Source organism: Oncorhynchus keta, chromosome 34, assembly GCF_023373465.1.
Source record: "Oncorhynchus keta strain PuntledgeMale-10-30-2019 chromosome 34, Oket_V2, whole genome shotgun sequence".
Lineage (NCBI taxonomy): Eukaryota > Metazoa > Chordata > Actinopteri > Salmoniformes > Salmonidae > Oncorhynchus > Oncorhynchus keta.
The window spans coordinates 44,499,238-44,524,177 of record NC_068454.1 but is presented as its reverse complement, the minus strand read 5'-3'; the positions used below and the strand labels follow the sequence as shown (position 1 = coordinate 44,524,177).

The following is a 24,940-nucleotide window of genomic DNA, read 5'->3' as shown; positions in this document are numbered from 1 at the left end:
TTTTAATTGACTTGTTAATTCTATAATACATGCAAACACAAGTAATTGTGAGCAAGATTTGTACGTTTTGCATTACTCCATGTACGCACTTCCCTGTTGCGTAAGAACATTACAAGTCCCGTCTCATAATTGAGGCGCAGCCAGCCAAAGAGTGGGTGAAGAGAGAAACGAGGGATGGTGTTCATATCATGCATCTCTCTGTTTTCCCTCTAGCTGAGACCAAGATCTGCTTCAAGTACTATCACGGCGTCAGTGGAGCCCTGAGAGCAACCACCCCCTGCATCACTGTGAAGAACCCTGGAGTCCTGGTGTGTCTGCCTGTGTGTTTATGGTTTGTTGTGTGTGTGTGTGTGGTGTGTCTGTGTGTGTGTTTCACATTCAACTTCTCTGTGTCTCTCAGGGAGAAGGTCAAAGTGAGGGGCAGTCATCCACAGATCATCCTCGCAAACTAATCAGCTTTACTTTGACAGGTGAGGTGTGGTTTGGCTAAAACCAGGAAGATGTCCTCATTGACTCAGAAAAGGTGCCCTCTATAGTTCGGATTCAAATGATTTAATAGAAGAGCGTCAAAGTTTTCCACTATCGATGAACTCGTTATTACAATCTACTACTACTTCTTTATTTGACCTTTTTATTCCTCCTTACATGTGTTATTCCCACTTGAAAATAAGTTCCAACTTTGCATTGCTCCTAACATCCGACGTGCAAGCAGTTATACAGTCAGCCTCAATCGTTGACTAAAGTTCCTTCCAATTGGCCTCGAGCACGGATTTCCTTCGCAAAAGTAGAACCGAATGAATGTGTTTGTATGTCATCCTTACCTTGCAATAAACCTCCGACAACTAGTGAAAAAGCCAAAGTTTCTGCAACTCTTCGTTTGGAATATGAGTTCAAATGGTAAGCTGCTCTTTGGTTTCCCTGGCTTGTGACATTAACAATTGGACTTGGGCAAAACTGCAGTTGCAGATAAAAGCCTTTATTGAAACGGCTTGACATGTCCATTTTTAGAAGGTTAAATGACAAGGTAATGTAGTGGGTCTCAGAGTAGGAGTGATGTCCCCCCACATCTTCCATGTAGTCTTATTCATTGTGAGCTAAAAAGCTAAACTGATCCTGGGTCAGCACTCCTACTCGGAGACTCTTGACATAATACAGACCCTGATTTAATGACGGTCATCCTCTGTGTAGATATGCATGCGGTGGGGCTGAAGAAGGGTATGTTCTTCAACCCGGATCCCTACCTGAAGATGTCCATCCACCCTGGGAAGAGAAGTGGCTTCCCCACTTTCAGCCACCACGGACAGGAGAGACGCTCCGCCATCATCGCCAATACCACCAACCCTAAGTGGCGCGGAGAGGTGATCTATATACATGCATGTACACACACACACACGTGCACAGACATACACGCAAACGTGCACACTCACTCCACTCATAGATCACTGGTTCACTCACTAGATGTGTTCCCTATTATTTACAATATTGTAAAGATTAAACGTTTGAAATCAATATGGCTGAAGAGTCAAGCGAAATATAGAGTTCATGGGGAGCCGAGCGAGCCTTCCCCGCTAGGCTTCTCCTTGCTCAGATTGTCATGGTGTTTCACTTCAGATTTCCAATTAAGTTGCTGTCCACTTAAATTGGTGCTAATCCTCTGCTCACCGCAAATCACTTTTACTTAGAAAGGTCAGATGGTGCTTAGCTCACAGTCTGTGTCTCCCTCTCTCTGTAGAAATACACTTTTGTAGCACTGATGACAGACATTCTGAACATCGAGGTGAAGGACAAGTTTGCCAAAAGTCGACCAATCATCAAACGCTTCCTTGGTCAGCTGACCATTCCTGTGCAGAGGCTGATTGAGAAAATACCTGGGTAGGTAACCTGGAACATTGGCACACACGCACACACACACACACACACACACACACACACACACACACACACACACACACACACACACACACACACACACACACACACACACACACACACAAAATGTGCTTTAAAATAAACAAACAATTTATACACACTCAAAGACATACGTGTTTTTAATGATGCTCATTTAGACCCATGCTCATAATTATTGATTGTTCTCTATACTTTATCATTGCGTGTTAACTATAGTTGAGTAATTGCATTTGGTTGTTTGTTTGTCTGTCCGTCTATCCTCAGTCTCCAGCCTCTGAGCTTCTCTCTGTGTCGACGGTTGCCCACTGAGCACGTGAGTGGCCAGATGCAGTTCCGGGTGGAGCTCACATCCACTGGACCTGACGGTGAGGGCCATTGCCTGTAATTTATTGTGTTTGTAAACAACAATACCTAATTGAAGTGCACACTGCTGAATTGTAATGGAATAAAAAGGTATTACAAAATGATGAATCTTGATCTCGTTCATGCTCAGGGGCCTCTCCAGACTCTATCATTGGTGTGCCCAATAACGGGGCCCCTGGGACTCCATCAGATGACGAGGATCTGCCCCACCTACTCCCGGGGGTGGTTACTGGAGGCCCCTCCCCTACTGGCTCCCTGGGCTCACAGAGGTCCTGGGAAGGTGGGGCCACAGCCTATCCAGTCCCAGACTACAGGGACTTTAGCGGTACAGAGGGCAGAACCACAGAGGGTGAATCCTACTCTGGCCCTCTACGGTTGCAGAGGTCCCTGAGCGAAGGCCTGGATGCCATCGAGGCCCCCAAGGGCCCCGGAGAGAGGCCCCTGGGCGCTGCTTCACCGAAGCTGCGCTCTAGCTTTCCCACTCACACACGTCTCAGTGCCATGCTGCACATTGACTCAGACGAAGATGAGGAGCGCTCGGGGCCCACTGACATTTACCCGGTGCCCGGGTCCCCCCTGCTGCTCAACGGGGGTCCCGAGGGGCCTGAAGAGGAAGACGTTGTCCCAGAGCTAGAGCAGGATCCTGACCCTGAGCAGCTGGAACCCAGTGTGGTGGGAGATGAACAGCTGATGGTAACGGGGGAAGATTGTGCCCCTGGTGGTGAATCCAATGTGGCCCCTGAGTTAGACCTGGCCCTCGACTTCGAGGACTCCTCAGAGCCTGATGTTTTCTCGGAGGTGGAGGAAGTTCCTTTCTTCTCCGAGGCGCTGTCCCAGAGTCTTTTGACTGTGGGCCTGGAGGGGCCAGAGGAAGGCCAGGGGCCCGCTGACAACCCCTCGTCGCCGATTGACACCTGCTCCATGGCAATGGCCCCACAGACAGTCTTCTCTTCCTCAGAGAGTTGCCCAATCACAATTTCCACGGCTGAGGTGAGTGACTGGTGGTTAAGTGAGTAGATCATACCCGTGGTTAAAGGTTCTCTATGCAATACATAAAAATATATCTGTAGTAGTAAGTCAAGGAACAATCACGGAAACCCAGAACTAAAATCTTGCGTGATTGTGTCAGATGCTCGATTAAATTCGACACGTTAGAAAATATGCTAGAATGAGGAGTGGAAGCAGGGCGGTAGCTCTCTTTGCAAGTTACAGGCAATTCTATGGGCCAAATGTCCCCTCCCCATCTGATATCCGAAAGATTGATGAAATATCGGATCAAAGTTCCTCGTTAGACGTCCGTCTGTTGACAGATGCTAGGATACCAGTTATGCGTGTCTGTCCATGAGACATTTAGTAAAGGAACAATTCAGGATTTAAAGCTATAAAGTTGCTTGCTCACTGAGTGGTCTTCCTGTTTCAGGATTGGTTCTCATGCTGAGGTTGAAAACCGAGCTAATACAATACTACATCAAACAATGTTTCTAGCCAGGACCTTACCTTGTTTCAGCAAACCTCACAAAGTAAGGTATCAAAAATAAAAAAAGCTGCGGTTCTAAAAGAATGAACCACAACCCGCCATTGGGTCCTACCCAGAGATGTGGTTAGTGGTTCAAAAAAGGTGGGTGAACAAGAACGCCTTTCGAGATGATGCCGGCAGGTAGCGCAAATACTAACAATGTCATTTTAGTGTTATAGGCGCACAAACGTTATTCACCAAAGCAAATAAGGTGTGTTAACATCATTTATTAATGCTCCACTACATCCCTGGTCCTGACCCATCATTTGGGAAACACTGTTCTGACCTCATTGAGCCCTCATGTTGCAGGAGGCAGAGGAGAGGGCAGTAGCTGCCATTGACCCAGGGGGAGACTCCTTCACTGGCACTCCACCCACCCACCAGCACGTAGACGACGAGGGGGGCGGGCATACGTCAGCCAATGAGGTTGAAGGAGATGCTCCGTCTGCCTATGCGCTGGAGCCAGGGGAGGAGATTAGTGAGCGGATGTGGAGCTTACAGGTATCTGGGGATGTTCCCCAGGATGAGGAGGGGGAGGAGCCAAGACCCGCAGGGGTGGCTGTATCTGTTGATTCAGACGCAGTTGCCATGGAGGCAGATGGAGAAGAGGGTGTGTAACTACCACTTTTAAAATAATTTCTTCATGCTTTATTTTGCAGCCTAATATTTACCTTGCAGTATCTTAGAAATTACATGATGAAATTATAACTACATTATATTACTATTCTGCTTCCGTGGGATTCATCAAAGCATCCACATACACCCCTACTTGAAATTATCATTAAATATGATGAATTAATCCAGTCATGTAGAAACTAATAGTGAATTACCATAACTATAAAAAGGCTCATGTGCTCTTTTCCTGAATGTATCCTCAGGTGCTCAAGTGAACGGTCACCCCGTGCACTGCCTCCCCTCAGTGCGCCATGACATTCACCGTTACCAACGAGTGGACGAACCGTTACCTCCTAGTAAGTGTCTGTCTGTGGTCCTTCTGTAGCTCAGTTGGTAGAGCATGGCACTTGTAACGCCAGGGTAGTGGGTTCAATTCCCGGGACCACCCATACGTAGAATGTATGCACACATGACTGTAAGTCGCTTTGGATAAAAGCGTCTGCTAAATGGCATATATTATTATTATTATATTACATACTATATCTGTATGTATTTGAGGTGAAGGAAGATGACAAAAAGGAGAGAAAGAAGGCTGCTTGATACAATGTGTATTTTTGGCTTCATAGAGGCTGATAGAGGGGGCTTCTTTGTATTTGTGCCTTAATGGCTTCTTTGACTATTACTTCTATAAGTATGTAGACAAACTGAAAGGGTGCATACTGCCACCTGGAGTGTGTTGTCTGAACATGTATAAAACCAATGTTGGAAATTTACTGCCACATGCAGTTAAGGAATGTTTGCTGAGGAGTATAATTAATTGGCTGATCCTTTCCTTATGACCTGCATATCTACTTCAAAATGGTGACAGTTCTCAATGGCACTGCCCATGCTAAAACACGCTTTGTCATTAGAGCTGTCTATCTAAATCTATGACTTGTCCTACATTTCTAACTGCTATATACACAATGGTATACTATTTGATATACTGTATTTTTATGCTATTCGAGGTGTCATGGTTCTGTCAGAATGCATCTGCATGTCAACCATGTGTGAATTCAGTTTGAATGTGTCCCAAATGGCACCCTATTCCCTACGGGCTTTGGTCAAAAGTAGTGCACTATAAAGGAACTAGGGTGTCATTTGGGACATTGCCTCTGTCTCATGTTAAGTGTGTGTTTGCGAATGTAAAGCCATGTGTTTGTTCTCCTCAGACTGGGAGGCGAGGATCGATAGTCACGGTCGTATTTTCTTTGTCGATCACGTGAACCGGACCACCACGTGGCAGCGCCCCACCGGACCCCCCGCTCCCCAGGGCCTGACCCGCTCCAGCTCCATCCAACAGATGGAGCAGCTCAACCGCAGGTCTGTAATCATGTAGAGACGCACACACACACACGTACATACACACCATGCGCTCATACACTCGCACACATATATGTGCGTATATATACGTACTCACACCATCTCTCTCCCTCACACACTCAGGTGAACACACACTTTTGTAACTTCAATCCTCTACATTTCCTCTCTCTCCTTAACCCTTCACACCCTTTCCTCTTTTTCTCACACTGTCCTTCTTTCCCTCTTACTCTATTTCTGTCTGTCAGATATCAGAGCATCAGGAGGACGATGACCAGTGAGAGGTCTGAGGAGAACACAGTTGACCTCCCGCCAGAGCCCACAGAGAGTGACTTTCTGCCCCAGACCATCCCTGGTGTGCTTGTACACTAACATTCATACACACACGCACTGATAACACACACGAGGTATGCACACATACTGTATGTGCGCGCATACAAGCACATGCACAGACACACACACACACACACACACACACACACACACACACACACACACACACACACACACACACACACACACACACACACACACACACACACACACACACACACACACACACACACACACACACACACACACACACACACACCCTTTCCAACATATATTTACCTCTAACAGTTTTTGTTTTGTCTGTTGTAGAGTACAGGAGAGAGAGCGCAGTGGGTCACTCCAGCTCTCGGTCGCGTCTCTCTCTGCTGCTCCAGTCCCCAAGCGCAAAGTTCCTGTGCAGCACAGACTTCTTCACCGTGCTGCATTCTAACCCTGTGAGTCTGGCTGCACAGGCGCTCAACTCTCACCTTTCACCTTCTTATGGATCACCTTTGGTCCCTCAAGGTCACCCTTACCATGTCATATCTCTCAGTAGTTGATAATGATCAGCAAAGGTGTGTATGGTAAGGAAAGAGCTTCTTGGAGTGAACTGCTCTTTTCTCGTTTACTTCAAATTTTGCCTTCATCAGGTTAATTGATATATAAATACGAGCCATGCTACCTGGGTTTTCATTCGTCATTCTCCCTTAATGTGTTTGCTCACAGTAATAACCCCATTTACAGAAGAGCCCAGCATTTAATGTCCCTCTTTTGATGTCCTCATCAGTCTGTCCCCCCCCCCCTCCCTCCCCAGAGTGCCTACAGCATGTTTACGAGCAACACCTGCCTGAAGCACATGATCAGTAAGGTGCGTCGGGACGCCCACCACTATGAGCGTTACCAGCACAATCGGGACCTGGTGGCCTTCCTCAACATGTTCACCAACAGCCAGCTGGAGCTACCCAGGGGCTGGGAGATGAAGCATGACCAGACTGGCAAGGTCTGGACCAGTGTGTGGGGGGTAGGGGTGTGTGTGAAGTGGGGTTGGGTGTAAGAGCAGGGAGTGTGTGGATATACAGTACCAGTCAAGAGTTTGGACACCTACTCATTCCAGGGTTTTTATTTACTTGTATTACTTGTATTATATTGTGGAATAGTAGTGAAGACATCAAAGCCCCCCCAAAAAAGTGTTAAACAAATCAATATATTTTAGATTCTTCAAAGTAGACACCCTTTTCCTTGATGATAGTTTTGCGCACCCTTGGCATTCTCTCAACCAGCCTCATGAGGTCGTCACCTGAAAAGCATTGCAATTAACTTGTGTGCCTTGTTAAAAGTTAATTTGTGGAATTTCTTCACATCCTAATGTGTTTGAGCCAATCAGTTGTGTTGTGACAAGGTAGGGGTGGTATATAGAAGATATCCCTATTTGGTAAAAGACCAAGTCCATATTATGGCATGAACCGCTCAAATAAGCAAAGAGAAATGAGTCAAATCAAATTTTATTGGTACATCACATACACATGATTAGCAGATGTATTGCGGTTGTAGCGAAATGCTTGTGCTTCTAGCTCCGACAGTGCAGTGATATCTAACAAATTACACAACATATACCCAAATGCACACAAATATAAGTAGGAATTAATTAAGGCTATATACATATGGATGAGCGATGTCAGAGCGGAACGGACTAATATTCTGTAGAATAGTATAGAAAACAATATATACATATGAGTAATGCAAGATATGTAAACATTAAGTGAATGAGATACCTTAGAATAGTATAGAAAACAGTATATACATATGAGATGAGTAATTCCAGATATGTAAACATTATTAAAGTGACTAGTGTTCTATTCCTTAAAATGGCCAGTGGTTTCTAGTCTATGCTTACAGGCAACAGCCTCTAATGTGCTAGTGATGGCTGTTTAACAGTCTGATGGCCTTGAGATGGAAGATGTTTTTCAGTCTCATGGTCCCAGCTTTTATGCACCTGTACTGACCTCACCTTCTGGATGATAGTGGGGTGAACAGGCAGTGGCTCGGGTGTCCTTGATCTTTTTGGTCTTCCTGTGACATTGGGTCCTGGAGGGTGGGTATTTTGCCCCCGGGAATGCGCTGGGCAGACCATACCACCCTCTGGAGAGCCTTGCGGTTGTGGGCATTGCAGTTGCCGTACCAGGCGGTGATACAGCCCGACAGGATGCTTTCAATTGTGCATCTGTAAATGTTTGAGGGTTTTAGGTGACAAGCCAAATTTCTTTAGCCTCCTGAGGTTGAAGAGGCTGTTGTGCCTTCTTCACCACACTGACTGTGTGGGTGGACCATTTCAGTTTGTCAGGGATGTTTGTCAGGGATGTAAGCTTTCCTGAAGTCCACGATCATCTTGCTTTGTTGACGTTGAGTGAGAGGCTGTTTTCCAGCCACCACATTCCCAGAGCCCTCACCTATTCCCTGTAGGCGGTCTTGTCATTGTTGGTAATCAAGCCTACTACTGTTGTCGTGTGCAAACTTTATGATTGAGTTGGATGCGTGCTTAGCCACGCAGTGATGGGTGAACAGGGAGTACAGGAGGAGGCTGAGCATGCACCCTTGTGGGGCCCCAGTGTTGAGGATCAGCAGAGTGGAGGTGATGTTTCCTACTTAGGTCCAGGACCCAGTTGCACAGGGTGGGGTTCAGACCCAGGGCCGAGAGCTTAATGATGAGCTTGGAGGGTACTATGGTGTTGAATGCTGAGCTATAGTCAATAAACAGCATTCTTACATAGGTATTCCTCTTGTCCAAATGGGATAGGGCAGTGTGCAGAGTGATGTCGATTGCATCGTCTGTGGATCTATTGGGGCGGTAAGCAAATTGAAGTGGGTGTAGGGTGGCAGGTAGGGTGGAGGTGATATAATCCTTGACTAGTCTCTGAAAGCACTTCATGATGACAGAGGTGAGTGCTATGGGACGATAGTCATTAAGTTACCTTTGCCTTCTTGGGTACAGGAACAATGGAACAATGGCCATCTTGAAGCATGTGAGGACAGCAGACTGGAATGGGGAGAGATCGAATATGTCTGTAAACACTCTAGCCAGCTGGTCTGCACATGCTTTGAGGACGCAGCTAGGGGTGCCATCTGGGCCCGGTAGCCTTGCAAGGGTTAACACATTTTAAATGTTTTACTCTCATCTGCCACAGAGAAGAGCCCACAGCTCTTTGTAGCGGGCCACGTCTGTGGCACTGTTATCCTCAAAGCGTGTGAAGAATGTGTTTAGCCTATCCAGAAGCGAGACGTCGGTTTCGGCGATGTGGCTGGTTTTCCTTTTGTAGTCCGTGATTGTCTGTTGTCCCTGCTACATACGTCTCGGGTCTGAGCCGTTAAATTGCGACTCCACTTTATCTCTATACTGACATTTAGCTTGTTTGGTTGCCTTGCGGAGTGAATAACTACACTGTTTATATTCTGCCATATTACCGATCGTCTTGCCATGGTTAAATGCGGTGGTTCACGCTTTCAGTTTTGCATGAATGCTACCATCTATCCACGGTTTCTGGTTGGGGTAGGTTTTAATAGTCAGTGGGTACTACATCTCCTATACACTTCCTTATAAACTCCATCTCCGTATATGCGTCTAGATTATTTCCTCACAAGCTTCCTGGAACATATCCCAGTCCACTTGATCAAAACAATCCTGAAGCATAGATTCCGATTGGTCAGACCAGCGTTGAATAGTACGAAGCATGGGTACTTCCTGTTTGAGTTTCTGCCTATAGGACTGGAGGAGCAAGATGGAGATGTGGACTGATTTGCCGTAAGAAGGGCGGGGGAGGGCCTTTTAAGCATTCAGGAAGTTTGAATAGCAATGTTTGAGTCTTAGTAGCTCAGGTAGGACAGTCAGCATGTTGATAGAACCTTGGCAGCCTCGTCCTCAGATGTGCTTTGTTAAAATCCTCAGCTACAATAAATGCAGCCTCGGGTTATGTGATTTCCAGTTTGCATAAAGTCCAGTGAAGTTCTTTGAGGGCCATCGAGGTTTCGGTTTGAGGTGGGATGTAAACGGCCATGGTGATGACGGAGGAGAATTCTCTTGGGAGATAATATGGTCAACATTTAATCGTGAGGTATTCTAGGTTGGGTGAACAAAAGGACTTGAGTTCCTGTATGTTCCTAGAATTACACCATGAGTCATTAATCATGAAACACACCCCACTGCCCTTCTGCTTCCCAAAGATATTTATTCCTGTCTGTGCGATGTAGTGAGAATCCTGCTGGCTTTACGGACTCCGACAGTGTCCCGAGAGAGCCATGTTTCCGTGAATCAAAGTACGCAATGTTTCTCTGGATAGAAATCCTTGCTCTAAGCTCAACTTTTTTTAAATCCAAAGACCGAACATTAGCGAGTTAAATACTCAGAAGTGGTATATGGTGTGCGCGCCTCCTAGGTCAAACCAGCAGGCCGCGTCGAGTGCCTCTCCTCCGCCGGTGACGTTCTGTGTCGGCCTCTGGAATAAGTTAAATTGTTCTGGGGAGAGTGAACAAAGGATCTGCTCCAGGGAAGTCTGGTAGTTCTGGTGAGTCGGCACTCTAATATCCAATAGTTCTTCCCGGCTGTATGTAATGACAACATTTCCTGAGCTAATAATGTAAAAAAAAAAAATACTGCATTTTCCTAAGAGCTAGTCGCGATGCTGCCATCTCCATCAATGCCATCTTTGTCGAGCAGTCCATCATTACTTTGAGACATGAAGGTCAGTCAATCCGGAACATTTCAAGACCTTTGACATTTTCTTCAAGTGCAGTCGCAAAAACCGTCAAGCTCTATGGTGAAACTGGCTCTCATTAGGACTGCCAAAGGAAAGGAAGACCCAGAGTTACCTCTGCTGCAGATGATAACTTCATTAGAGTTGCCAGCCTCAGAATTTGCAGCCAAAATAGATTCTTCAGAGTTCATCTCTACATCAACTGTTCAGAGAAGACTGCGTGAATCCGGCCTTCATGGTAGAATTGCTGCAAAGAAACCACTACTAAAGGACACCAGTAAGACCAGACTTGCTTGGTTCAAAAAACACGAGCAATGGACATTAGACTCGTGGAAATCTGTCCTTTTGGACCAGATTTGAAATTTTTGGTTCCCACTGCCGTGTCTTTGTGAGATGCCGAGTAGGTGAACATATGATCTCCACATGTTTGGTACCCACCGCGAAGCATGGAGGTGTGGGGGTGCTTTGCTGGTGACACTGATTTATTTAGAATTCAAGGCACCCTTAACGAGCATGGCTACCACAGCATTCTGCAGCGATACACCATCCCATCTGGTTTAGGCTTAGTGAGGCTGTCATTTGTTTTTCTACAGGACAATGACCCAACACACCTCCAGGCTGTGTAAGGGCTATTTGACCAAGGAGAGTGATGGAGTGCTGCATCAGATGACCTGGCCTCCACAATCATCTGACCTCAACCCAATTGAGATAGTTTGGGATCAGTTGGATTGCAGAATGAAGGAAACGCAGCCAACAAGTGCCCTACATATGTGGGAACTCCTTCAAGACTGTTGGAAAAGCATTCCAGGGGAATCTGGTTGAGAGAATCCCTAGAGTGTGCAAAGCTGTCAAGGCAAACGGTAAAAATAAATAACCCTTGAATGAGTAGGTGTGTCCAAACTTTTGACTGGAACTGTGTGTACAGTACACCTTTATAAACTGTCATTTGTTTATCTATCTTAATGTAAGTGGCTGGCTGTGTTTCTCCACAGCCCTTCTTTGTGGATCACAACTGTCGCTCCACAACCTTCATCGACCCGCGGCTCCCCCTCCAGAGTGCACACTCAACTAGCCTGCTGGCCCACCGACAGCACCTTAACCGCCAACGCAGCCACAGCGCAGGCGAGGTGAGACTACTGCTAAATTCCCTTAGGCGACTCAAAACATGGTCAGACCGGACAGCATGCAAACTAGTGGACTACCCTACAGTACATGTGGCTTGGCAGCTTGCCTGGCTAGCTGAACATGCTAGCTTACACATCCAAAATAGACAATACTGCCAAAGTATTGCCAAATGGACTGCCAAATGGACTTGACTAAAATGTGTGTCCCTTATGTTGCAGGTTGTAGATGACATGCGACACTCCAGCCCACCTGTCGTGCCCTGCCCCTCCAGCACCTTCAGTGGGTCCACTCGCAATCAGGACCTGGTGCCTGTGGGTGAGTACACTGGCTTATACACACACACACACACGCCGGTGCACGCACACATGCAGTTACAGACCCAGGAATGTTGATATTGACACAGGTCTCTCCCCAGCCTACAACGACAAGATTGTGGCGTTTCTACGGCAACCCAACATCATTGAGATCCTGCAGGAGAGGCAGCCAGAGCTCGTCAGGAACCACTCACTCAAGTAGGTCACCCCGAATCACCATGGGAACCCTTTAACCAGATATTTAACCTTTAATCCTAACCCTCTAAGTGTATTATGTTTGTGCCATACAGCAGTATCACAAATGTTAACCTGTGTGTGTCTGCAGGGAAAGGTTACAGTTCATTCGCAGTGAGGGTGTTTCTGGGCTTGCTCGTCTCTCTAGCGATGCTGATCTAGTCATTTTGCTCAGGTGTGTCTTCTGGGGGTTAATGTCTGTTTGTGATTTGTGTGTGTTTGTGTGTGCGAGATGGTATTGCATGTGTGTGTGACTGTATGTTTGTGAGTATTGTGTTTGTTAGTGTGCTTGTGATAAGTGTGTGTGTGTTATTAAGCACCCCTCTCTCCCTCAGCCTGTTTGAAGAGGAGGTTATGTCCTATGTGCCACCTCATGCCTTACTGCACCCCAGCTACTGCTCCTCCCCTCAGAGCTCCCCCGGTGAGAACACACATGCAAAGCCGCGTGCGCACACACTTTCTCCTCATGCCTTTTCTTCCCATAGCTTTGCTTTTAATCCAAACTATCCATCCTAACCAGGGCAAGACAGTGAGAATAAGCCTTGAGCCGTAGAAGTTGCTGTTAGCGCTCTCAATCAGTAAAGTGAAGTGTTTCATATGAACTAATTCTATTCTAATGAAAGTTGTAATAATGAGATACACGATTTTCTGATAAACTTATGTATTTTTTGTCTATTTTTCATCTTCCTCCTCTCTGCTCTTCCTTTTCTGCCCCCCTCTCAGGTACTCAGCGGGCGAATGCACGCGCCCCTGCCCCTTACAAACGTGACTTTGAGGCCAAACTGAGAAACTTCTATCGCAAGCTGGAGACGAAAGGCTATGGCCAGGGACCTGGGAAAGTCAAGTGAGTACTGTTGCTGTTTGACGACGTGTTTCAACAGGTTCAGAGAACAGATAAATATCAGCCGTATAATAATCTTAAACTGTGTGTATGTGTGATGTGCACGTTCGTGACTGTGTGTTTCACCTTCCAGATTGATCATTCGTAGAGATCACCTATTGGAGGATGCCTTCAATCAGATAATGTGCTACTCCCGCAAAGACCTGCAGAGGAGTAAGCTCTACGTCAGCTTTGTGGGCGAGGAAGGGTGAGTGTTTGGGTTTAGGTATTTCATATATGCGACACATTTCCTTCTGTTTGCTCATATGCATCGGTTGTTATGTCAAGGTCCGATAGGTGGGTGCTTATATTTCTCCTGTGTTTTACAAGTGTGTCGGTGTCAAATGGAAATGTGTTTTTTTGCATTTCCCAACTCGCCCTGAGACACCTTCAGCGAGTGGGGTCACGGCCAGGGATCAGGCATTATTGACGGTGACCCTGGAGCAATTAGGGTTAAGTGCCTTGCTCAAGGGCAGATTGACAGATCGCCTCGTCGGCTCTGGGATTCGAACCAGCAACCTTTCCATTGCTGGCCCAACGCTCTAAACTCTAGCCCACCGCTGTGTAAGTTGTGTATTTTCCATAATCTTAATATATGGTTTACAAAAGTGTGTTGTGTGTCTCATAGGCTGGACTACAGCGGCCCCTCGAGGGAGTTCTTCTTCCTGGTGTCGAGGGAGCTGTTTAACCCTTACTACGGCCTGTTTGAGTACTCCGCCAACGACACCTACACTGTGCAGATCAGCCCCATGTCTGCCTTCGTGGACAACCATCACGAGTGGTGAGTGACAAGTTTACATTACAATGATATGGATGGTGAGTGGGTGGATGGATATAGGAAGACAGACAGACATGCTGGACAGACCGACTGTAGGTAAAATAAAGAACAAAGACACAAAAACCCATAACATCTGACTTGTCATCATAAACACACTGCACTGTACACCTAGCAGTGATGTTGCTCTGTGTTCCAGGTTCCGTTTCAGTGGGCGTATCCTGGGCCTGGCTCTGATCCACCAGTATCTGCTGGATGCCTTCTTTACCCGCCCGTTCTACAAGGGCCTGCTGCGCATGTGAGTGTCTCAATCAGGCCCCCAGCCAGCAGCTGGCTAGGGCTCCTATTGTCATGAACACGCATTGTTAATGCGTGTTAGGTTTTGGAAAAACAACCACAATGTCAAATAGCGAGTAATGCTTTAACGTGAAATATTTTATACTGACCTGGTGGAAGGTGAACTGACAGAAGTTGATTAAATGGATTTGGCATTAATAATTCAGTTACCATGCTTTTATTAAGTGGTTGATATACACTCTGGGTAAGCACATTCTAAATGACTGAAATGTAAGACTTATTCGTGGTAGAGTTAGGAGTTCAATCTTTGACCTCTATTTACACTTGTTCTCCTCTTGTTGACCTTTGACCCCTGCAGCCCGTGTGACCTGAGTGACCTGGAGTTCCTGGATGAGGAGTTTCACCAGAGTTTACAGTGGATGAAGGACAATGACATCGAGGACATGCTGGACCTCACCTTTACCGTCAACGAGGAGGTCTTTGGACAGGTGTGTGTATGCATGATTGTTTTAATGAATATATTGTATGCATCTTCAATGGTTTTTAGACTAAATACACTGCCCTGCATTTTATATTTGACTGTTTGTTGCAGTGTGCTGTACTTGTGGCTGAATCCTAACTTCTACTTAAGTCACATTTTTGCTTAGTCATGCATTGATGTCAATGGGAAGGTAGGATTCACCTATCAGTCATTTTTAGCTAACATTCCACTAATTGCCCCTCCTGTCATTTGCCAAAGAGACTGGCCTGTCAGCAATCTCAACGTACAGCTTGATTTCCACCAGAGTTGCTCGTTGGTTGTTGGAAATAACACTTTCCATGACAATATGTGGGGCCTCGAAATTAGAATTATACATATGTCGGATCTTAATGTCACCCCTTTCGTCGCAGGAGGAAAATAATCCTTCAGCAGCAGGATTTGAATGAATATAGAATGTTTAGAGTCACTTCTGGGGGCAGCTGGAAGCAGTGTTTGTAGGCTACAGTGGGTCTCGTGGGAATTCTTATATTTGTAAAGGGTAGATGTATTTTTCATTAGGGGTAAAACAGTTGTTTTATTGTATGAATTGTTTATTAATTGCTTTATTTTATTTTCAAGGAAAGCAATAGGTCGAATAAATGATTGGTTGCCTGTGTGGTCTAGCTGTTATAGCCGCTGACCCCGGCACACATATGCCATAGTTGGCATGGTTGGCCCTTTGAATTTTTGGAGGAACTAGTACTTTTCTAGTTACTCTCTGTGGGTTGTACTCATACTCAAGTAATTTCTGAAGGAAGTAACCTACTTTTCTACTCCTTGACATTTTACCAAATCACTTCAGTTACATTAGATTTTAGTGGTGCAACGGATCACAAAACTCAGGGATCGGATCGCGGTTTTGACTTACGGATCGGTTCATTATTCGGATCAGCGGGAGAAAAATAGAACTTTGCTTTCCATTTATTACTTAAAGTACACTTAAAGCAAGGAACTTTTTAATGTTTAAATACAAATTTAAAATAAAATATTCTGTTCTCAATTGTTAAATTAAAGTGCAATATGAGGCATGATACCTTCTTCCTTTGAACAATAGTGAATGGAAAAAATAGCCTGTGTCAACATAAAAGAAAAGTTGAGATAAAGCAAAGCAAACCTGAGCTTATAACTTACAATAAAACATTTTTAAAAGAGGAGGATGTCTGGGGAGATGGTAGACCTCTTTGCAGTCACTATGTTCCCTGCTGTGGAGAACATCCTCTCACTAGGAACTGAAGTGCCAGGCACAGCCAGGTAGCGTCTTGCTATCATGGCAATGTGAGTGTATTTACACTCATTGCTTTTCTACCATACCAGTGGATCACCCCCCACTGGAATGCCACTTGCTGCTTTGTAGGATGCCACCTCCTCTTTGATGGTGTTTCCAACGTCTTGCCCGTGTCCTTGCTCGCAAAGGTCTCCCTGAAAAACTCCTTCATGGCCAAATTATTTTGTGGAGCAGATGCCTATTTTGTGAGTCTGCTCCTGTCGGTACTGTGGCTTGACCCCGCAGAAAAAATGACTTGCTCTATTAAATTAATGATTTATTTTCATATTTCATATAACTATAATTGTGGCAATAACATTTAAAAGCGATTATTATTCAAAATCAAAAGTGGATGATTCTAATAGCAATAGCATAGACTGAGATTAGACTGCAGCATATTTATTAACTAATTCACACTTTATTTTTTTTTTACTTCTTCAGTAGCCACAATCTCAGTGGTGAGATCACTGTATGTCCTCTGGCGTAGGGCAGGGTCTAGGTAAGACAGGGACTTGAACCTTGGATCCAGTGCAGTAGATCTATGAAGGTAGTCCTGTACATTAGGGGGATTTCTGGGGTTCCGATCCTCTCTAAATGGCTGCCTTGACATCTCTTGTGATGTCTTCCTCACTTGTGACCATAGATTGTACAGTGGTTCCTTCTTTTAAAAGTTGCGAGCTTGCACCGCAGGACTTAGAGGTACCCAGTGTCACAGCTTCATTTCTCCAGACCACCACAAGGGAGAGTTCGAGCACTCATTATGCATTTGGATCCCAAAGGTTTTTAAATGACCAATCATAATGAGTGGCTCGAATGATGAATTTTGACCCTTGCCTTGTGGCGTTCGTCAACAAAGATGGCTGACAAAACATTATGGTGGAACCACATGTAAGTTGTTATAACGCCATAACGAGTCAGGCAAAAAAAATAGAATTGAGAGGAATATGTTAATGTAGAGACAAAGGTTTGTACTTATTTTGTCATACAATTAATTTATGAAAATCGCTATTAAGCGAGTTATCTGACTAGCTAACATTAACCATCTAGCTAGTGTTAGGAGAATTAATGTGTTTAATGTTTTAGGGACTCCTGAGAACCAACAAACCAGGCTGTCGTCTTGTGGATGTGCAGAATCTAGCTAGCTAAAGCATTTACTGGAAATTGGTTGTGCAATTGTGTAAGCTTGCCTTGCAATGCAGCTGAAGTACATAGCTAGCTAACTATTTACTTGCTTATTGTGTAGTGGAGGATAAAAGTAATTGTATGCCTATGGATGTGTAGCTAGCCGATCTGTGTATGTTAGGTTCTGAATTAATATTCATAGTTATAGCACTCATTATGCATTTGGGTCCCAAGATGTTGATATTCATCGAGTGGTTCCAATGACGAATTTCACACGGGCCACCCATCCCTGGTGTCTTCAGCAAAGATGGCTGACAAAACATTACGGGGAAGATCATTTAAGTAATTATAACGTCATAACGAGTCAAGCAAAAAAAATACAATTGAGAGGGATATGTTAGTTAATGTAGAGTCAAAAAGTTAATTTACGAAAATCGCTATTTAGCAAGTTTTTTTTCCCAGCCATATCCAATACCAGGTGGATCAAACTCATTCATTACAGCGAGCAGATTTCAAACCCTCAACATTGTAGCCTGAAGTCCAGCTGTAACGGCTCTCCTCTTCGTCTGATGATGAGGAATAGGAATCATCGGACCAACATGCAGCGTGGTAAGTGTTCATAGTAAATTTAATTCAATAAACTGAATACTGAATGACAAAAAAAGGGAGTGAACGACAAAACAGTCCTGTAAGGTGAAAAAACAGGAAACAACTACCCACAAACCCAGGTGGGAACAGGCTACCTAAGTATGGTTCTCAATCAGAGACAACGATTGACAGCTGCCTCTGATTTGGAACCATACCAGGCAAAAACATAGAATGCCCACCCCAACTCACGCCCTGACCAAACCAAAATAGAGACATAAAAAGGAACTAAGGTCAGGACGTGACACCAGCACGCTATCGTCTGTGCCCAAATGTATTAATTGGGGTTGGGCCGATTGTGGCTAAAAACACTATCAATTGGAATCTTTAACATGGAAAGGGGGAAAAGTATTATGATTCGTTATGGTGGAAAATACTTATTTTCCACCATAATTTGCAAATAAATTCATTAAAAATCCTACAATGTGATTTTTCTGGATTTGTTTTCTTCTCATTTTGTCTGTCATAGTTGAAGTGTACCTATGATGAAAATTGCAGGACTCTCATCTTTTTAAGTTGGAGAACATGCACAATTGGTGGCTGACTAAATACTTTTTTGCCCCACTGTATATAAAATAACTTAGCCTACCTCAGCAAGTTATGAGGCTTAACAGCCTAGTAGAAGTAGGATTTTTTTTATTAGGCCTTAGAATCCTACATAAAACAATTTAAAGAAAAAAAGTCTGCACGTTCAAACTAAAAAGAGAGCACGCATTTGTAATTCCCAAAGTCTAAAAGTAATTGGAAAGGTAGATACAAATGACGTGACATTGTGGTTATAGTAAAGAATGTAGCCCATCATGCAAATTAGTCCTATTAGCAGGACAATATACTTTTTTATCCAGATGGTCATTGCAAACTTCAGACGGGCCTGGACATGTGCTGGCTTGAGCAGGGGGACCTTGCGTGGCGCTGCAGGATTTTAATCCAAGACGGCATGGTGTGTTACTAATGGTTTTCTTTGAGACTGTGGTCCCAGCTCTCTTCAGGTCATTGACCAGGTCCTGCCGTGTAGTTCTGGGCTGATCCCTCACCCTCCTCATGATCATTGATGCCTCACGAGGTGAGATCTTGCATGGAGCCCCAGACCCAGGAAGATTGACCTTCATCTTGAACTTCTTCCATTTTCTAATAATTGCGCCAACAGTTGTTGCCTTCTCACCAAGCTGCTTGCCTATTGTCCTGTAGCCCATCCCAGCCTTGTGCAGGTCTACAATTTTATGCCTGATGTCCTTACACAGCTCTCTGGTCTTGGCCATTGTGGAGAGGTTGGAGTCTGAGTGTGTGGACAGGTGTCTTTTATACAGGTAACGAGTTCAAACAGGTGCAGTTAATACAGGTAATGAGTGGAGAACAGGGACTTCTTAAAGAAAAACTAACAGGTCTGTGAGAGCCGGAATTCTTACTGGTTGGTAGGTGATCAAATACTTATGTCATGCAATAAACTGCAAATTCATTGCTTAAAAATCATACAATGCGATTTTCTGGATTTTTTGTTTTAGATTCTGTCTCTCACAGTTGAAGTGTACCTATGATAAAAATTACAGACCTCTACATGCTTTGTAAGTAGGAAACACTGCCGATTTTGCAGGTTATCAAATACTTGTTCTCCCCACTGTGTTGACTGAATATAACCAAGTGACGTCTGCTAAATAATCAAGTTAGGTTTCTCCGGAAATAAATCATTCTAAATAACTGACTATTTACAAATTAGTAAGAATGTCTCACCCCATGTTCAAGAATTGCCTTTTTCTCGCTCACTCTAGGTGAAATGAAAACAAAATCTCAAATAGCGTTACTTTTTATCAAAGCTATTATTAATTACTTTAGAATTATATAAAAGCCCCTTAGGATCTGTGAGAATATCTGAGAATCCTCTAAATGTAATTATTGGCGGAGAGTCACATCATTTAAAAAATATATTTTTAAATATACTGTTAAATGGTGTAGGTCTTATTTATTTAAAGAGCCCATCATGCAAATGTTTCCTATTAGCAGGACAATATACTTTTTATAATGGCTACTGTTGTGGAAATCCCTCAACTTGCAATGTATTTGATGCTTAAGTACTCTAAAGTGTTACATTTCTAACTCAAAACAGCAGCACAGTATTTCTTCATCTATCTTTATGCTTTCGTTAATAACATTTAAAAAAGGACATTCAAATTATAGTTATATTTCACTTAATCGCAATATTTGGGTATTGGTTAGACAAGAATTAGAAAATTAGGGTGCAGAAGTGTTATGCTCATAGTGTAAACTTTATTTAACTAGGCAAGTCAGTTATGAACTAAAGGACAGCGTAGCCCAGTACTGCACTGCCGACCGTCATTTTCCGTTCCAGCAAGTACCAGTCAAAAGTTTGGACACACCTACTCATTCCAGGATTTTTCTATATTTAAAAAAAAAAACTATTTCCTACATTGTAGAATAATAGTGAAGACAACACAACTATGAAATAAAAACACATATGGAATCAGTTAAGAACAAATTCCTATTTACGTGAACAGCCTACTCCTTCCACCCGGTCTCCCGTCCACAGGACACAGGGATTCTTTAGCTAAATAGCCCAGTACTGTACTGCCTACCGTCACATTGTACAGCATCATATTTTCCGTTCCATTCGAACAGAAACCCAGAGGGTTTTTCATGGAATAGAAACACCATAATATTAATCAAATTAATTAAGCAAGTACCAGTCAAAAGTTTGGACACTTACTCATTCCAGGATTTTTCTTTATTTTTACTATTTTCTACATTGTAGAATAATAGTGAAGACATCACACCGGACATAACACCGGTCTCCCGCGTACCCCGCATGCTGTAGTATAGACATGGCCTACTCTCCCTTATGTAAGGAATTAGCCATGTTTACTACAGTATTTATTGTAAACTGCACAGTAGCCTAATAAACACATTTATTTAGTACAATAATGATTTTCTTTCAAAATGCTCTTTCAAAGTTGATTTAGTTATGGATCCATAACGAATTACTATGGGAATAAATATCACTGATTTACAGAAATATTGGAACGAAGTTGTCTAATGATGACAAACAATTTAGAATCCTCCGATCCTGTAGTCTACTCCCGACGTCACGTTGTACAGCGCCATAGATACCCTGAGGGTTTCGTTTTTCTCTGAATAGAAACACCATAATTCTAATCAAATTAATTAAGCCACATTTCTTAATCAACCTCATACTATACAAAAAAGGTTTTAAATTCTCTGTTAATGCCTATATGGAATACTATCAAATGCTTCTCAAAGATCCCCTCTGGTGGTCAAACTAGCAATTACTTGCAGTAACATAAAAAATGGCTGAGAATTAAATGACGTGCCACAGAAAGCTGAGGCAGCATGCTAGGTGTGCCCCAACTTTTAAAGTGGGAACCACTGTAGAATCCTTGTTTTCAGAGGTAGGATCATGGACACAGACGGTGCAGTTTCAGTGCTCAATTTTGATCTTTTCCTGTTCACAAAGATCTGGCATGAGGGGATTTCGTAGCGTGGCTCAAGCATTTTAACAATATTTTTAAGCCTTTTTGTTTTCCACAACAGAGTGTGGTCTTATGTCTGCAGCGATTAAACATCCCAATAGATTTGGTGATAGCTTCAGCCTGATCTGTTGCTGCAGCAAAGGGCCCCTCAGTTGCATGCTCAGTCAACTCCTGTACTCCCTGTTCACTCATGAATGCACTGCCAGGCACGACTCCAACACCATCATTAAGTTTGCTGATGACACAAGTGGTAGGCCTGATCATCGACAACGATGAGACAGCCTATAGGGAGGTCAGTGCATCCTGATGGGTTGAATCACTGCCTGGCAGAGGTGGGACAAAGTCATTGTTTTACAAGTCACAAGTAAGACTCAAGTCCCAAGTCGAGTCCTAAACAAGTCATAATGTGCTCTTCACCAACTGTAGTACCATTTCATATTTTTAACAAGAGTAATAGTATATTACATTTATGCAAATGATGAATGCTTTTAATATATATATATATTTATACTTTCCGAATAAACTTTGTATTTCCATGGAAATACATGGGTAGCCATGAGAAAGACCCCCCTTCCCCCATAGAAATCGACTATCGAGGATCGCTATTGGGCGCCGTAGGCTTGTACACAATCTCACCACCTTAACACGCACACGCACATTCCCTGTGTGTGGTTACATTAGGCTAACGTATGTCAAAGTATTTAGGAACAGCAGTAACATCTGGCAGGATTTAGGCTACCAACTGCATAGCCAGTTGTAGCTCAATCTTGGGTGCAATGTTCACATTCCCGCACTGACTGTGGAGGCTCATTGATTTAACGTTATGTTAGCCTACATACTACACTAACAAAGATATCAATTATATAGCTGTCGGCTATATTTGCCACAAATTACTGTTCTTTGTGCAGCTTCAAATGTCGAACAAAGTTGGAAATTGTTGCACCTCCGTCTGTAATTTTCTTCCCGCATGTTTTGCAAGTTGCAATCCGTTTTTGTTGATACAGCGTCGTCTTTATATCCAAAAATAATCATTTTGGGTATCATCTTTCCAAGGGCTCCATCTGAATTCACCAGCCGACTTTCCTCTGCACTGCCACACGCACTTTTTTCTCAGCTGCCACAATTTGATTGGCTACTTTCCAATTCAAATTGTAATCTGTTAAATGAAGAGTTTGTGCGCTGCACCCTTTTTTTTAATAGCATCATTTTTAATATCTGGGCTTGAGGAGGGTATCAAGTCAGGTCAAGTCAAAAGGCTCAAGTCCAAGTTAAGTCACGAGTCATTGGTGTTCAAGTCAAAGTTGAGTTGCAAGTCATATTTGTGACTCGAGTCCAAGTCATGTGACTCGAGTCCACACCTCTGCTGCCTGGTATGGCATCTGCTCGGCCTCCAACTGCAAGGCACTAGAGGGTAGTGCATACGGCCCAGTACATCACCTGGGCCAAGCTTCCTGCCATCCAGGACCTCTGTACCAGGCGGTGTCAGAGGAAGGCCCTAAAAAAGACTACAGCCACCCTAGGCATACTGTTCTTTATTGGTCGCATACACATTTGGCATTTATTTGTTACTGCGGTTGTAGCAAAATAATTGCGTTTCTGGCTCCAACAGTGCACTAATATCTAACAATGCACATACATGAAAATAAAATAATTTAATTAAGAAATATTAGGACGAGCAACATCTGAGTCCGGAGCGTGCGTGCGTGACAGTCAAAAGTTTGGACACACCTACTAATTCCATTTTTTTTAAAAAAATGTTTACTATTTTCTACATTGTAGAATAATAGTGAAGACCTCAAAACTATGAAATAACACATATGGAATCATGTGACCAAAAAGTCTTCAACAAATCAAAATACACTGTTCAAAAGTTTGGGGTCACTTTGAAATGTCCTTGTTTTCCATGAAAACATACATGAAATTAGTTGCAAAATGAGTAGCAAATATAGTCAAGATGTTGACAAGGCTATAAATAATGATTTTTTAAATTGAAATAATAATTGTCTTTCAAACTTTGCTTTCGTCAAAGAATCCTCCATTTGCAGCAATTACAGCCTTGCAGATCTTTGGCATTTTAGTTGTCAGTTTGTTGAGGTAATCTGAAGATATTTCACCCCATGTATCCTGAAGCACCTCCCACAAGTTGGATTGGCTTGATTGGCACTTTTTACGTATGGTACGTACTTTTTACGTGCCATACGGTCAAGCTGCTCCCACAATCCGGTGATTGTGCTGGCCACTCCATTATAGACAGAATACCAGCCGACTGCTTCTTCCCAAAATAGTTATTGCATAGTTCGGAGATGTGTGAATCAGGTCTTCATGGTTGAATTGCTGCAAAGAGATGGTTTGGGATGAGTTGGACCACAGAGTGACCGAAAAGCAGCCAACAAGTGCTCAGCGTATTTTTAAAATTTATTTACCTTTTATTTAACTAGGCAAGTCAGTTAAGTAATAATTCTTATTTTCAATGACAGCCTTGGAACAGTGGGTTAACTGCCTTGTTCAGGGGCAGAATTAAATTTTTAGCTTGTCAGCTCAGGGATTTGATCTTGCAACCTTTTGGTTAGAAGACCAACACTCTAACCCCTAGGCTACCTGCTTCAAGACTGGGAACTGGGAACTGCTTCAAGACTGTTGGAAAAGCATTACAGGTGAAGCTGGTTGAAAGAATACTAAGTGTGAAAAGCTGTCAAGGCGAAGGATGGCTACTTTGAAGAATCTAAAATATATTTAGATTTGTTTAACCTTTTTTTGGTTACTACATGATTCCATATGTTATTTCATACTTTTGATCGCTTTACTATTTTTCTACAATGAACAAAATAGTACAAATAAAAACAATAGTGAGTGTGTGTGTGTGTGCGTACAGTGCCTTCAGAAAGTATTCAGACCCCTTGACCTTTAACACATTTGGTTACGAGATGTTTATACAACTTGATTGGAGTCCACCTGTGGTAAATTCAATTGAATAGACATGATTTGGAAAGGCGCACACACCTGTCTAATCAAGGTCCCACAGTTGTCAGAACAAAAACCAAGCCATGAGGTTGAAGGAATTGTCCGTAGAGCTCCTAGACAGCATGGGATAGGCTTTGACTAGAATACATGAATGGGGTAAAACAATATGTAAACATTATTTAAAGTGACCAGTTCCATGACTGTCTACTAAACAATTAATATAAACGTAAAATGTTGGTCCCATGTTTCATGAGCTGAAAGAAAAGATCCCAGGATCTTACAGAAAGCTTATTTCACTCAAATGTTGTGTACACATTTGTTTACTTCTCTGTCAGTGGGCATTTCTCAGTTTGCCAAGATAATCCATCAACCTGACAGGTGTGGCATACCAAGACAATCTGATTTAAACCACATGATAATTACACAGATGCACCTTGTGCTGGGAACAATTAAAAGGCTTCTCTAAAATGTGCAGTTTTATCACA

At 43.4% G+C, this 24,940-nt stretch overlaps 1 protein-coding gene across 3 annotated transcripts in view; it reads left to right on the top strand.

The window, feature by feature from the left end:
* Positions 1-24,940, top strand: part of LOC118367561 (E3 ubiquitin-protein ligase HECW2-like) — a 66,506-nt gene that overhangs the window by 25,504 nt on the left and 16,062 nt on the right. For 2 of the 3 annotated variants that reach the window (XM_052493931.1, XM_052493930.1), the window contains exons 4-25: positions 214-308; positions 401-470; positions 1,189-1,358; positions 1,733-1,872; positions 2,173-2,273; positions 2,402-3,261; positions 4,097-4,397; positions 4,666-4,758; positions 5,614-5,764; positions 6,010-6,116; positions 6,404-6,528; positions 6,888-7,073; positions 11,811-11,945; positions 12,162-12,258; positions 12,347-12,455; positions 12,583-12,666; positions 12,827-12,912; positions 13,215-13,335; positions 13,466-13,579; positions 14,000-14,152; positions 14,346-14,444; positions 14,802-14,931. In XM_052493931.1, coding sequence (XP_052349891.1) covers positions 214-308; positions 401-470; positions 1,189-1,358; positions 1,733-1,872; positions 2,173-2,273; positions 2,402-3,261; positions 4,097-4,397; positions 4,666-4,758; positions 5,614-5,764; positions 6,010-6,116; positions 6,404-6,528; positions 6,888-7,073; positions 11,811-11,945; positions 12,162-12,258; positions 12,347-12,455; positions 12,583-12,666; positions 12,827-12,912; positions 13,215-13,335; positions 13,466-13,579; positions 14,000-14,152; positions 14,346-14,444; positions 14,802-14,931 — 3,527 coding nt within the window. The remainder of the gene's footprint in view (positions 1-213; positions 309-400; positions 471-1,188; positions 1,359-1,732; positions 1,873-2,172; positions 2,274-2,401; positions 3,262-4,096; positions 4,398-4,665; positions 4,759-5,613; positions 5,765-6,009; positions 6,117-6,403; positions 6,529-6,887; positions 7,074-11,810; positions 11,946-12,161; positions 12,259-12,346; positions 12,456-12,582; positions 12,667-12,826; positions 12,913-13,214; positions 13,336-13,465; positions 13,580-13,999; positions 14,153-14,345; positions 14,445-14,801; positions 14,932-24,940) is intronic. The other variant, XM_052493932.1, reaches the window with a different exon arrangement.